General features: G+C 43.6%; 1 protein-coding gene across 4 annotated transcripts in view; it reads right to left on the reverse strand.

Moving 5' to 3' along the window:
* si:dkeyp-120h9.1 (Y+L amino acid transporter 2-like) overlaps positions 1–16,174 on the reverse strand; it is a 66,645-nt gene that overhangs the window by 22,122 nt on the left and 28,349 nt on the right. For all 4 annotated transcript variants that reach the window (XM_052015945.1, XM_052015944.1, XM_052015943.1 and 1 more), the window contains 3 exons: positions 11,743–11,887; positions 5,847–5,970; positions 590–693 (listed from right to left, as the gene is read on the reverse strand). In XM_052015945.1, the coding sequence (XP_051871905.1) occupies positions 590–693; positions 5,847–5,970; positions 11,743–11,887 (373 nt within the window). The remainder of the gene's footprint in view (positions 1–589; positions 694–5,846; positions 5,971–11,742; positions 11,888–16,174) is intronic.

Genomic DNA, 16,174 nt, shown 5'->3' on the forward strand with positions numbered 1-16,174 from the left:
CACAAATTATGAAAAATGACTCCTTGAAAACAACCATTCACTATCAGCTGAATTACTATTTCTGGTCAACGACCCTTCATCAGAATTTCAAAAGGGGTTCCTGAAACATTAACCCTGTTTCTCTCTCCACAGATGCTGCCTGACCTGGTGAGTATCCCCAACATTTTGTGTTTTTACTTCAGCATCTGCAGTTTTTTGCCTTTCAGTTACTGATCCATGACAACTCAGAATGTACAAGACAATATCCATTGACAGGGTCATTCACATCCTACATAGTAAATAATGTCTCAATGTCACATAGTCAGCATATCGTCAGTTTGTGGGATTTTGCTGTGTGCAAATGTGCTGATGCAATTCCCAAGTTACAAAAACTATACTTCAAAAGCACTTTGTTAGTTTGCTATAAAGCAACTTGGTCCTTCCAGAGGTCATAAAATGTAAGATATGTAATACAAGTATCTCCTTTCCCTTCCACAGGGTCAGTCTCCAGCTTGTTAAACAGCAAGTCTTTCTTCTCAATAAATTAGGCTGAGCAGTTTGCACTTCTCCACCCACTAGCCTAACTTAATTCCAGAGACCTCAAACTTACCTGGACGCTGCAATGATTGATGAGTTAAGACCACCATAACAGGATATTGCCACCGACAATGGTATGAGCCACTTCACATAACCCAGAACACTCTCTGCAAAAGTCTAAAGAAAGATTGTCATGAATAATTCTAAATTTCAACATGTGTTTGCAAAAGCTTAATACTTGAAGAGACAGAAAATACTTTTGCTAAGGTTATCTTAATATAGCTTCTGATGACCTCTAAGCATTCTACAAATCCTTAATTTTAGAATAAAGACATTCTATACAGCTGAATACCAGAAAAATAGTTGAATATCTTTTGGCAACTTATGCAACCTTGAGTTTTCCCAGCTGTGCGAGGAAAAATAAACATCTCAAAACGGTTGAATAAGACTTTGTGTCACAGTGCAAGACTGACCTACACGGACCAAGGATGATTAAATAGAAGGCCTGACCTTGGTCTTAGGTCAATTCTTCTCTCAGGTTCTTACAAGTGAACTGACTGGGTACATTCTCCAATGAATAGTATAAATGTGAACAAGAACCCCCTTTGCATCTCCCACCCACCCACACCCCAACACACCGATGTGCATCAGCTGACTCAGTCGTACGCCCATTATATTTCCATAAGGTTTTTGCACCATCTACAAGCCACAAGTCAGAACTGTGATGGAATACTTCTGCACTTGCCTGAATGAGTGCAGTACTAACAAGAATCATGAAACCATCCAGGGAAAAGCAACCAACTTGATTGTCATCCCATCAACTACCCTAAACATTTATTCCCTCCACCACCAAAGCACAGTGACTAGTGTGTATCAGAGAAAAAAAAACAACAAGATGCTAGAGGAACTCAGCAGGTCAGGCAGCATCCGTGGAGGAAAGCAGACGGTCAACGGTTCTGGACTATAGGGGGGAAACAGAGCAGTGATAGGTGGACAAAACAGGGGAGGCAGGGTGGGCACAAAGTGGTGATAGGTAGATGCAGGTAAGAGATAGTGATAGGTAGATGTGCGCCAAAATGCACTACAGTTAGGGTGAGATACAACATGGAAACAGGCCCTTCAGCCCACTGTCTGCACTGACCATCACCCACCCATTGCACACTAATCCTACATTGATCTCATTTCTTATCCTCTTCATATTTCCATCAACTCACTCCCGTCTCGCCACCCTCACCGATTCAACTACTCACCTACGCACAAGAGGCAATTTACAGTGGCCAATTAACTCACCAACCCACACACCTTTGGCAGGTAGGAGGAAACCAGAGCACTTAGAGGAAACCCACACAGTCACAGGGAGAACATACAAACTTCAGACAACACCGGAGGTCAGGATTAAACCCAGATTGTTGGTGCTGTGAGGCAGCAGTGTAGCGGTTGGTGTGACGCTATTACAGCGCCAGCGACCTGGGTTCAATTCCGGACGATGTCTGTAAGTAGTTCGTATGTTCTCCCCATGTCTGTGTGGCTTTCCTCCGGGTGCTCCAGTTTTCTCCCACATCCCAAAGATGTACAGGTTAGGAAGTTGTGGGCATGCTATGTTGGTGCCAGAAGCGTGGTGACACTTGCAGGCTGCCCCCAGAACACTATGTAAAAGATGCATTTCACTGTGTGTTTCAATGTACATGTGACTAATAAAGATATCTAAATCATTAGCTGCGCCACTGTGCTGCTGTTTACTTGCCCAGCCTACTCTAACAACATCTCCCAGACGAGTCTTCTGCCACTAATAAAGACAAGGATAACAGGTGCGTGGGAACACCACCAACTGAGGCTTGACCTCCAAGTAACACACCATTGTGACTTGAAGAACCAGCCATCCATTTCCATTGTTGCTGGGTCTCAACCCTGGAACTCCCTGCCCAGCAGCATTGTTGGAGCAATTTCACCAGAAGGTCTGCAGTGGTTCAAGAAGGTAAGCTCATCACTACCTTCTGAAGAGGAATAGGAAGGGACTATAAAATGTTGGCCTTGCCCAGGATGCTCTGATCCCCAAAAATGAACATAATACAAAAACAGGACTTTGTGTAGTCTAATAAATAATAGGATCAGAAATCAGAAATACTGTATGTGTCATCTAGAGAACCTGAAGACACTTAAATCCACAGACACTCCTAAATATGGTTAAAGTACTTGCAAATCCTCACTTTTCCATAGCAAAGGCTCTGACTAAAAGCAAGAGAGAGCCCAAACGACTTCAAACGAGCAACAGTATTTAAGGTATATGAAGTATAGCATTGTATACAGTTAATGTTGGAAAGTAACCAACAGATGGTGATTCACAGTGCTTTGCATTTGTTTGTTACTGCTAGAAGCTTTAATTTGGTTTTCAATCGTAATGAGTTTCACTGTATATGCTCCTTGGATAAAGCTGAATGCAATGTTCTAATTAATAGAGCATTTACTGGTGCACTGCAAGACTCAGAGCATCATATAACAAAGAAAAAAGCCACATGGCCCATGATACACATGCCAGCCCTTTGAAAGGGTAAAAGTTAACAATGCACAATAGTCAAAATACTTCTCTTTTAAGTAAAGGTTGCTGTTTCTGAACCCAAAATGTTCAGTCTCAATAAAAAGTCTGTAATACACAAAAATAAAAAAGGTTTCCTATGTCATTTGTTCATCTCTCTTAACACTTATAGCTAACTCTTCATAAGCTATCACTCAGTTATAAGCTATAGCAGTGTGAAGAACTGCAAATGAAATGACTTTATTATGAACTGTTTCAGATGGTAACAGAGCTCTGACAGAATGGGCATCAAGCATCAATACTAAGCCTGGTCTGACATGCATCATTTGTACTTTGTTCTTTTTTTTAAAACAGATTTGATTGACAAAGTTATAACTGCACCCTGGTTCGAAAGAGGAAAATGGCATACAGGATCTCTTTTATTGGCCAAGGCACAGAACACAAGGGTAAAGAAGTCATGCCAGAACAGTATGGATGATTAGTTAGGGCACAGCTAGAGTGCTGAGTACAGCCTGGTCACATTACAGGAAGGACATGCTTCGACTACAGTGGGTGCAGAGGAGATTTACTGAGATGGTGAGAGGGCTAGAAAACTATAATATAAAATCACTGGAAAAACACAGCACATCAGTTAGCATCTCTGGAAAGAGAAACAGTTAATGTTTCAGGTCAGCAACTCTGTCAAAACAGAGGGGCACAGTCTCAAAACAGTAACCATTTCTCTCCCCAGATGCTGCCTGATTTGCTAAACGTTTCTAGCATTTTATGTTTTTGCTTCAAATTTCCAGCATCTGCAGGATTTTTTGATTTTTACTAACTGGAAAGTTATGGTTGTGAGGAGAAACTGATTAAGCTGGGGCAAAAAAAACTGCAGATGCTGGAAATCTGAAACTAAAACAGAAAATGCTGGAAATACTCAGTGGGTCAGGTGACATATTGATGACCCTTAAGTGGAACTGGAAAATTGAGAATACAGATGCACTTGAAGCTTCAGTGAGGAGAAGAAATGGAGTATCTGTGATAGAGATCAAGGTTGTCTGGGTAACACAATTGCTTTCAGTGCTGGAAATTAGAGAAAGAAAATAAATCTAAAAACTGGAACCACTGAAAGAAAAAGCAAGTGTTAATTTGCAAAGAGGGAGAGGTAGAGAGAACAACAGCAATTTTGACAAAAGGTCATTGAATTGAAATGTCTGCACTTATCGACATGACAGAGAACAACCACGTTCCAGAGCTTGGATTGGTCCCTGCAACCCTGACCACGAGAGTGGTCACTAAGGTAAAACCCATTCACTACCTTTCAAAATGTTGTCAAACTCAGAACTTTTCTGCATTACAACATTGTTTTTGTGATCATCGTTGCACATCAAACAATGACATTTATTTGAGATGACAATGGACTAATTCCCTAAGTCAATCAATTTATGGACTTTTACACAGACACATATGATTAAGGTGGCACAATCAAAAGGGGATGTTGCACCAATCCATTGTCACAGTCATGATTTTTGTATTACATTCAGGGGTACTAAGGCAAGGGAACCATCTGTCCCTATGGAAATAGACTTTTCCAAGCGATTTTTGGAGTGAGCGGTGTCTAACAAGGTTAACAACAATGGTGCATTTGAGTAATGTTTGAGGGTTAAAGGAACAGTGTGTTAAAGAGGATAGTGTACCTGTGTTTGTACAGTACTTGAACAATAAACCATTAGAAGAACAATGAGCCGATCTGCCTGTAAGTCACATGGACAGATTCAGGGTGAACTTGGGAATTACGCCATTGGAGAGTTGTACTGACTGGAACTTGAGGTGGGCGTTGCATGGAGAACTGTACATCTCACTATCCACAAAGACACAAGTACACACAGTGCCTAGCAATGGAGAAGCTCAATCCAAACCATCCTTTCTGTCCTTTCCTTTTCCCTGAAGAAACACAAATCAAGTTTCAGCAGGGTCTGGAAAATTCAGCGGCACTCTTTTCTCCCATTGACATTTTTGTGAATGAACCATTTTGCACTGCTCAGGACATTTAACAAGCTACTTCCTGTTGTCACAAGCTTGCTCCCAACGGAAGTCCCAGTCAGGGACACACAGGTTGACGTCATTCCCTGTGGAGCCACCTTTCAGTACATACAGGCAACTTCAACCACATTGCTTTGGGGATCCTGTTGTTGGGCACGTGTTGTGTTCACTCCATTGGGAAGTCTGCAGCCTTAGCATTTACATTCTTGGGATGTGATACTGCACTGAAATGACACCCCTACACAACCAGTCTCCATGTCACCTTGACACCGTGAATTTTCTTCTCAGTCATGTATCTCTACTGCTGGTATAGAGTACCCTCATAAATCGACTGACCAGTGTTTCCCCCAATCTTCCTCCGAGGCAAGCAACACCCACTGGCCTCCACTGACCCCGTCCATCCTCAGTCTCATCAACCTTGTGGACAATGACCTCCTGAGCCTATCCTTGGGAAAAGAAGTACAAGGTGGTACATTTTTCATCGAGGAAGGCCTCTTGCTCAACCAAAGTTTCACGAGGTGGTCGAATGACCAAACCATTCCAGCACAACCCAACAGAGAGATTGTTTGCATTGGGGATTAGGGGCAGGTCATTTCGGTGCAGGATCACAGCAGGTTCCAGCTCATGTTATCATCTTAAATTGTAAATAATAACAGTTCCTGTAAACCTGAATCCCAACATAAGGAATCCAATGCATTAACAGATGACAAAATCAGTGTCACCACAGTCAGGCAATTGTTTCAGCTTGTGTTAGCAAATCGGTACAAAGACTTACCACAGCCACAGCATCACTGTGGAGGATGGTGGGCATGTCCAGGACAGTGTAGTAAGCCACGTTTGTCAGGAGGTAGATAATCGTTACAAGAGGCATTGAAATAGCAATAGCCAAGGGCAGGTTCCTGTGGCAAAGCAGAGAAATTGGTCATCAATTATAGCATTGCAATGGCACACCAAGAGGCAAGTGAATGTTTCTTTATGACAACCACAATGACCCACAATGTAACTATATCCAAACCTGGATCAAGATTGCTAATAACTCTTGATAAATCAATATTAAAAGTTGACTAAATGTAGTCCAGAATTACATGTCACGAGGAAGCACATTCCCCATCAAGTTTCTATGGTATGACTGTCACAGAATTTCCATGTCAATGATTAAGTGCTGATGAGGGCAAGAACTTTTCTAGCAGCTAATCCGCTTGGAGCTCTTCTCCCTCAAAAAAACATGATGACGGCCTCAACATCGATTTCTCTAATTTCCAGTAACCCCTCCCTTCTTTCCCCCCTTTTTTTCTCCCTTCCCCCCCATCTTCCCTCATTCCTGTGGCCCCCTCCCCCCTTCTCTTTCCCCTTCCCCTGCCCTCATGACCTACCCTATTCCCCACCTCCTTCCCTTTATTCCATGGTCCACTGCCCCCTCCTACCAGATTCCTTCTTCTTCAACTCTTTGCCTCTTCTACCTATCACCACTCAGCTTCTTACATCTCCCCCCCACCCTCCTACCATGAACTAGATGGGTAGAATAGCCTCCCTCTGTGTGATAAGAAAATATGAAAAATGAAAATGTGAACAGAAGAACCTTGATGTAACAAGTCCAATGAAGGTGGCAACACAGATCAAGAGGATGATGAAGAAGGCATAAGGCATGTTTGCCTTCATTGAATCAGGTGATAGAATATAAAATTTGGGATATTACCCTGCAACTTTACAGAATGCCAGTTAGACTGCACTTGGAGTATTGTTCTGGTCGCCACACTATAGCAAAGATGTGGTTGCGCTGAAGAGAGTGCAGAGGAGATTCACCAGGATGTTGCCTGGATTGGAGAACTTCAGTTATGGGGAGAGATTGGATAGGCTGGGTTTGTTTTCCCATGAAGGAGGCCAAGGGGTGACCTGATAGGAGGTATATAAAATTATAAGAGGCACAGATAGGGGCGATAGTCAAAATCTTTTTCCTGAAATAGAGGTATCAAAAACAAGAGGGCATAGGTTGTAGGTGAGGGAAGGACTTTTAGAGCGGTCCTGAAGGGCAAGTTTTCTCCCCCCCACACAGTACAGTTGATATTTGGAACTCACTGCCAGAGAAGGTTATGGAATCAGATACAGTCACTACACTTAAGAGGCATTTAGACACAGTTCAATAGGTAAGGCATAGAAAGATATGGTTCTAATGTGGGCAAAAGGTCAACATGGAGAGAGTGGGCCAAAGCATCTGTTTGTGTGCTGGGTGACTCTATAACTGATAACCTGTGTAGTCAGGAGTAGGCTCCTTCAAATAATCACTGGGATGAATTGTTTTCAGAATCAGAGTTGGAGAAAATTTATATGCCAGTTAAAGTTACAGATTTAAAACGAAGTTGCCAGAGCATATTCTGATCCCAGTTACATCATTGCACAGTATTTTGTAGTAGTATTCTGTTGCATTTTATATCATAGAATTCCTTTGTAGTTTCTTGCAACATGTTACATTATTTGGCATCCTTTAGGGTATATTAGGTGTAGTGTTCATTTAGTTTCATTGAGCTTTTAAATGAGCTCTGGGTTGTGTTGCTGTGACGGTTGACTAATTTTACCCTACCCAGACAGGTTCAGGCTGAACTTAGAGGAACAGATATAAAGAAGAACTACCTACAAACCCTGTCTAATGGCAATGCAGATATTAGAGTTTCCAACTGCACTGCAATGAGTGGGAGCTTCCGAGAATCGGTGGTTTCTGAGCACTAACCTGATTTAGCGTTTTAAATGATTTACTGCATCTCTGCTCCTGCACCACTCCTAGTGTTGCACCATTTTCTGAACAAGAGTGTAATGTTTGCAATTTTCCAGTCCTAAGGCACTAGCCTGAATTTACTGATGTTTGTAAGATTGCAGCCACAGCCACAGCAATCTACTTCCTTACTTCCATCAGCAATCACGGCTCTACTTCCTCAGAAAGCTAAGGAAATTTGGCATGTCCCTGATCACCCTCACCATTTTTTTTAAACAGATGCACCATAGAAGACATCCCATCCAGATACATCACAGCTTGGTATGGCAACCGCTCTGCCCAAGACCACAAGAAATTGCAGAGAGTTGTGAACCACAACCCAGCCTATCACGAAAACCAGCCTCCACTCCATTGATTCTGTCTACGCTTCCCACTATCTCAGGAAAACACCAACATAATAGAACGCCCCTCCCACCTCAGTCATTCACTCTTCTCCCCCCTTCCATTGGGCAGAAGATACAAAAGCTTTAAAACATGCACCACCAGGCTCAAGGACAGCTTCTACCCTACTGTTATAAGACTCTTGAACAGGCCTCTTGTATGATAAAGATGAACTCTTGATCTCTCTACTTCATAATGGCCCTTGCACCTTATTTGTCTACCTGCAATGCACTTTCTCTGCAACAGTAACACTATATTCTTCATTCTGTTAGTTGTTTTCCCTTTTATACTGCCCATGTACTTATGTTTGGAATGATCTGCCTGGATGGCCTGCAAAACAAAGTTTTTCCACTGTATCTCGGGACATGTGACAATAATAAACCAATTACCAAACTAGCATGCATCTCAACTAGACCAAGTGATTTATCCACTGCAGTTAATCTTTGACTACATCCTCTCTCATCTTTAGTTCATCCTGTATCTCAGGCACATCTATTTTTTTTTAAATTTTTAAATTTTATTTACAGCATGGTAACAGGCCCTTTCGGCCCAACGAGTCCGCACCGCCCATTTTAAACCCATATTAACCTACCCGTACGTCTTTAGAATGTGGGAGGAAACTGGAGCACCCGGAGGAAACCCACGCAGACACGGGAGAACGTACAAACTCCTTACAGACAGCGAAGGGAATCAAAACCCGATCGCTAGCGCTGTAATAGCGTCGCGCTAACCGCTACGCTACCGTGACACCCCTTTGCTGAAACTCCAGCAGCATCTTCTTCCTTGGTAAAGACTGATGTACATTACTTGGTTACTCTCTCTGCCGTGCCTTCCTCCGCCATGCCTTCTCCCTCCATGAGTAAATTTCCTCATTTGTCTCTGATCAGCCCCAACCTTACTACTATTTCCCTGTTCACAGGCCTCCAGGATTCTCATACTACAGTTGCTGCTAGTGTCCGCCTCTCACTTCCCTTTCCTGCTTCTCCTTTCAACCTTCTATAATCAGCCCCATTCTCACTTGTGCTAACAGCCTGTCATCTGTTCACCTTTTATGGTCTTACAGTGAACCTTGTTTTTAAATTTTCCTACATTATTCCCCTTATGGGAATGCATCTAGATTCTAGTGAAAACAATTACCATCTTAAAGGACCCATTGTTTAATTACAGTAGAAAATCAGAAAAATTACAACCATTTGGCCCATCATGCCTGCACCAGCCAAAATAAAGCTGTTCAACCTTATCTCATTTTCTAGCACCGGGTCCATTGCCCCATAGGTCACGGCTCCTCAAGTACTGTTTAAACTTGTTGAGGGCTTGTATTCCCCTTTCTGGCAGTGGGTTTCAGCTTCTCACCACTCTCTCGGTGTAAAAAAATACTTTTCATCTCCTTCTGATCCTTGCACCAATTGCCATTGGGTTTTGACACCCCTGCTAAGGGAAATTTACTCTATCCAGGTCCTTCATGATACACCTCAATTAAGTCTCCCCTTAACCACCCCTGTTTTAAACTTAGCTGATCTGATTTTTCCTCACTGCTATCATTTTCCACTTCTCTCCCGTGGATCACATCTTTCCAGTAATATGGTGGCCAGAACTGTATACAGCAGCTATGCTCTAACCATGCTGTTGTTTACAGTTCCAGCACAACCTCCTGCTCTGATACTCATGTCTTGGCTCATAACGGAAAGCATCCTGTTCAGCTTTTTAATCATCTACCCTGTTATCTTTAAGGTTCTTCGAACACTCTCTCCCAAGGTCTCACTGTTTCCCCACATCTCTCAATATCCTCTCACAGTAGACTCCTTTGTCTTGTTGCACTTCTTCATATACTTGTCTCAGTAAATTCCACTTGCCACTTTTCTGCCCAACCAAAACCCCTAATCTATCTTTCTGCAGTCTGCAGCTTTCCCTCTCGCTGTCAGTCACACACCCAATCATCTGAGAAATTATTGTATCTTCTGAGAACTTCTTTATCCTGCACACTATATCTACACCCAAATAGCAAGGGACTGAGTACTGAGCCCCGTGTAACAGCCTTCCAGTCACAAAAACACCCATCAACCATTAGTCCTTGTTTCCATATGCAGGAAGCCAATTTGCAGCTCAATTTTAGCTCCCACAGGACCTTCTCAGAAGTCTTGCTAAAAATCTAGGTCATCAAACACATGGCATTCATCCACCCTTCTAGTTATCTCCTCAAAGAATTCAATCAAGTTACCCAAACACTACTTTCCCCTAACAAATTCATGCTGACTTTCTTTGATTAATTCAAACTTTTCCAAAAGAAGTTTTAAGCAGTTCTTAGAATGCCCACCACCAATGAGAATTTGTCAGTTTATGCTCTCCTCCATATTTAAAGAACGTTAGCACATTAACAGTCCTCCAGGGCTCTGGCACACTCCTGTAGCCAAGGAGAACCGAAAAATAATAGGCAGAACTTCTGCAATTTCCTCACTTGCTTATTTTAACAGCCTCGCCCTGTGATTTCAAGAAGTTAAACCTCTTAATGAAGAGGCAGTATTAAGAGGTTTAACTTCTTGAAATCACTATGCTTACCATCTAATATTTTACACTCATTCACCATCCAATATTTTACTAAGATATCATACCCACCTTTTATGAAGTCTGTCACATAATATTCATAAAGAACTTTATCTTCCTGCTCTGTTTGTATATGTGCATGTTTTGTCTACCAAGATTTGATGCAAGTTTACCTGGTCCAGATCAGTCCTTATTCCACTGAAGCGGACAAGCGGTCATGATTAGGAATGAGCTGCTTGAAAGGGTGGCAGGAGCAGATCCAACTGTGATATTCTTTAAGGAATTGTAAGTTCCCATTGAGGAAGACAAAATACAGGAATATGGGGAAGAGCCAGGAAACGGGACTAATTGCTCCAACAAAAAACAAGCAAGGGCTTGGTGACTCAAACCACCGCAATGCAACAACTCTAACACAATCTTGTATTTTATGAACTGTTGAGTTCCCGACCTTAAAAGGTTTATGCAATAACCATTTTAAAAATCACGTGAAGTAATGTCACACAAAAAAAAAGAAAAATTTCAATATTTCTGGGGACAGCTCAAAGACATCCAACCAATATATGGTCAGGCAATTTCTAGCGTCCACGGTGACTGGTTAAACCAGGAATTTGACCCTTTGCATCATGGCAATGGATGCAGAAGCCAGATCTGTGCTGCTCACATTCTGAGCAAAAAGATGTTGTTTCTTTTATTAAACCTAAAATAGTCTGGAGAAATAGCATTGGAGATACAGGGTGGAGCAAATTGGGCCAGTAGGTGAGGTTCCTTCCACCATTTAGATAGTTTATAATGGAGGAGGAAGTAGCGATGGACAGTGACGGACCAAGCAACAAAATCCAGACAAGGGTTGGCAGATGCAGAAGATCCTGTCTCCACTATTTTTCAAGCTATCTCTGGTGCCGTGCTGTCAAACATGAATGGAGATAGAAAAAGAAGTTCCAGGGTTTGCTCTTACGAAGAGTTAAGGAGGTTTTGAGCTCACCTTTCAGGGTTATGGATCTCTTCAGTCACAAAGTTAAGTGTGTCCCAACCCGAGTAGGAATATAATGCTGAATACAGAGCGAGCGCCATATCTCCACCGTTTAGCTTGGAGCCCACAAAGGAATTCTGGAACTTTTCCGTTTGTCCTGCAATAGATGATTCCAGTTTTAGGAACAGTATATTCACTATGACTAAGCCTTCAAGACCTTTGAGATAAAATGTACTTAACAAGGCAATATTACTATGTTCTGAGGACCAGAGGTGTTCCCAGTCTCAAAACCGCACGATAAATACAAGATGAGGTTTCTAGCTCAACAATTTACTGTGTAACGAGTTGGAGGACCTGATCTGCATTTATTCAGCTATTTAGACAACACAGCTCCATCGCTGTATAGATCTGACAGGCTGCCCTCAGTTACATGCGCCTTGTGAGGTACACCTTAATCTTCTGACTCAGCCAAGAATCCAAGTCGATCCATTCAGTGGCTGAAGAACTGCTCCCCAAATTACAGTATTTTTAAAAAAGTGGGTTTACTTAAATATCTCGAACACACTCAACCACTGATACACAACCATCAAGAAGGCCTACCGTGCCATCGCACGCCCACAAGTCTGATCACCTGGCTGTACTTCTAATCCCAGCATATAGGCCAAGACTGAGCACCAGTGGTGGGGACCGCGAAGGTATGGTCAAGGGAGGCAGAGGACCCTTTACACGACTGCTTTGAATCAGTGGACTGGACCATATTCAGAGATTAATCCTCGGATCTGAATGAATATGCCACGGCCGTCACTAACTTCATCAAGACCTTCGTGGACAAGTGTGTGCCTTCGAGAATATACCGAGTTTTCCGAAACCAGAAGCCCCAGATGAACCAAGGGATTCGCAGTCTGCTGAGGGTTAGATCTGTGGCATTCAAGACCGGCGATCCAGAATCCTACGAGAAGTCCAGGTATGACCTACAGAAGGCCATTGCGAGAGCAAAAAGGCAATTCCGTGTGGTTAGAAGCACAAGCAATTCCGTGTGGTTAGAAGCACAATTGGATGCACGGCAGCTGTGGCAGGGTTTGCATGCCGTTACTTCCTATAAGGCGAAACCTAACAGCATAAATGGCAGTGATGCTTCACTCCCCAACGAGCTCAATGCCTTCTATGCACGCCTTGAAAGGGAGAATAATATTACACCTGTGCGAATCCCCACAGCATCTGGCGATCCTGTGATCTCTGTCTCGGAGGCCGACGTCAGAACAACCTTCAAGAAGGTGAACCCTCGCAAGGCATCAGGCCCCGACGGTGTACCTGGCAGGGTACTGAAAACCTGTGCCAACCAACTGGCTGGAGTGTTCAAGAACATCTTCAACCTCTCACTGCTGCAGTCTGAGGTTCCCACCTGCTTCAATAGGGCAGCAATCATACTGGTGCCCAAGTAGAGCAGGGTGAGCTGCCTCAATGACTATTGCCCAATAGCACTCACATCCACTGTGATGAAGTGCTTCAAGAGGTTGGTTATGGCTAGACTTAACTCCTGCCTGAGCAAGGACCTGGACCCGCTGCAATTTGCCTACTGCCACAACAGGTCTACAACGGACGCAATCTCACTGGATCTCCACTCAGCTTTGGAGCACCTAGACAACAGCAAAACATATGTCAGGCTGTTGTTTATCGATTACAGCTCAGCATTCAACACCATCATCCCCTCAGTACTAATAACCAAACTTCAAAACCTGGGCCTCTGTACCTCCCTCTGTGACTGGATCCTTGACTTCCTTATAGCGAGACCATAGTCAGTGCGGATCGGTAATAACATCTCCTCCTTGCTGACAATCGATACAGGTGCACCTCAAGGATGCGTGCTTAGCCCACTGCTCTACTCTCTCTACACTCATAACTGTGTGACTAGGCACAGCTCAAACACCATCTATAAATTTGCCAATGACACCGCTATTGTTCGTAGAATCTAAGATGGCAACGAGGAGGCGTACAGGAGTATGGTAGATCAGCTGGTTGAGTAGTGTCGCAACAACAACTTTGCATTCAACGTCAGCAAGACCAAGGAACTGATTGTGGACTTCAGGAAGGGAAACACACACTTGTCCTCATTGAGGGGTCAGTGGTGGAAAGTGTGAGCAGTTTCAAGTTCCAGGGTGTTAACATCTCAGAGTATCTATTCTGGGCCCAACATATTGATGCAATCACAAAGAAGGCACGCCTGTGGCTCTACTTTGTTAGGAGTTTGAGGAGATTTGGTATGTCACCAAAGGCTCTTACAAATTTCTATAGATGTACAGTGGAGAGCATCCTGACTGGTTGCATCATAGCCTGGTATGGAGGCTCCAATGCACAGGATCGCAGGAGGCTACAGAGAGTTATAGACTCAGCCAGCCCCATCACAAGCACAACCCTCCTCACCATCGAGGTCATTTTCAAGAGGCGGCGCCTCAAGAAGGCGGCATCTATCATTAAGCACCCTCACCATCTGGGACGTGCCCTCTTCTCGTTACTACCGTCAGGGAGGAGGTACAGGAGCCTCAAGAGCCAAACTCAATGATTCAGGCACAGCTTCTTCCCCTCCGCCATCAGATTTCTGAGCAATCCATGAACACTACCTCATTATTCCTTTTGGTTTGCACTATTTATTTATTTTTGTAATTTATAGATTTTATGCCTTTGCAAAACAACAAATTTCACATCATACGTCAGTGATAATAAATCTGATTCTGATTCATATCTTTCAGGACATTTACATAGTACTCAAGTTAAAACATAAGCATCTTGGAAGAGGAGCAGGCAGTTGGCTCGGGTGGAACTGCGAATTGCAGTGTGGATTCACCCAGAGGCAGTGTGGACATTATCTTCACAGATCATTCCTGACTCACTCCAAGAGAGATACAGGAATGATCACCATGTCTTTTTCAACCTCACTGACTCCATGTTGGATCGAAACCCTGAAGTCCTAATGCAGGGTTTCCACCCAAAGCGTCGACAATTCCTTTTCCCCTGCCACAGATGTTGCTCGACCTGCTGAGTTCCTCCAGCAGATTTTTTGTTGCTACCTTTGAATCCATCATTTGGGAGTGATGATGGAACTCCCTCCTCACAGTATTTCATCTCCACCTTACGTTTGCTACGTGATGGCATGCAAGCCAAGATGCTAACAAATGGGTCTACAACAGAACCATCCTCAATGAATACCAGTCTCAAACAAGGCCTCTTCATTGTCCCAAAACTTTTCTCTGTCAATCACTCCACAATGTTGCACCTCATATCCAATGAATTTCCCATGGGAGTGGAGTTGATCTTCTGAACAATTGAGAAACTGTTCTACCCACGGCAACTACACTACATAACCAAGGTCACCCGAACATCAGAGGCTGGGCTGAAGCGTGCAGACGTGTCTGCTTTTGTGAATGTGTGGAGGCTGAACTCAGAGACATTGTCCACTTGTTCATTGAAGCCTACAAGAGGCTGGGACTTGCAATCAACAAACTTGCCCCTACTGCATCACACCACCTTATGGTAATAAAGGATCCCCATCCATAAATGAGAATTTTTACTATTCAGTGGCATCTTGCTAATGGATTTATTTCAGTGGTAGGGGGTGACTTAGGAAAACATGGGCCACTTCCCATATCTCAGGAGCCACTCTTAGCAAAGGCAGCCATCGGTGAAGAAATTCACCAGTCTTCTTTGGTCGATTGAGGAAAAGTATGTTTGAGGATCAAGATCTCAGATCTGGCACAAAGCTCATGGTCTATTAGCAGCAGTAATTCCTGCCTTCCTATAAGCTTCTGAGACTGGACTACAGTGGATATCCCAAGGCACTGGAAAGATACCACAGAATCTGTCTCCATGAAATCCTCCAAATTCACTTTCAGGAGAAGTAAATAAACATACTCTCTCCCAGGACAACATCCCCAGCATTGAGGCCCTAGTTCTATACTATTGTCTGTTAGGCAGACCACATCATCTGCATGCTCTACAGCAGACACACTACTCCGAGCTCTGTCACAGAAGCGTTCAGGTGGACAGAGGAAAAGATTCAATGATGTGCTCAAAGCCTCCTTTGAAAAGTGCAACATCCCCACTGACTCCAGGGAATCCCTGGCCCATGACCACTCAAGGTAGAGAAGAAATATTCAAGATGGTACTAGAGTCATACAGCACAAAAATAGGCCCTTAGGCCCAACCGGTCCATGCCGACCAAGATGCCCATCCAGGCAAGTCCCATTTGTCAGCGAACCTCAAGATCACCCATCAGAAGCACACGGAAGCCCTGCAGAAATGAGTGGAAGAAGACCACCCCCTTGCAAACTACCTGCCCGTCTGCACCATGAAGCGCCTCCTTCCCCATCTCTGGAAGAGACTGTGGGTCCCACACTGGTGTCATCAGTAACCTCAGAACAGCAAGGCATTCTCGGCCCCAAGGAACTTC

The sequence above is a fragment of the Pristis pectinata genome, chromosome 5 (genome assembly GCF_009764475.1).
Source record: "Pristis pectinata isolate sPriPec2 chromosome 5, sPriPec2.1.pri, whole genome shotgun sequence".
Lineage (NCBI taxonomy): Eukaryota > Metazoa > Chordata > Chondrichthyes > Rhinopristiformes > Pristidae > Pristis > Pristis pectinata.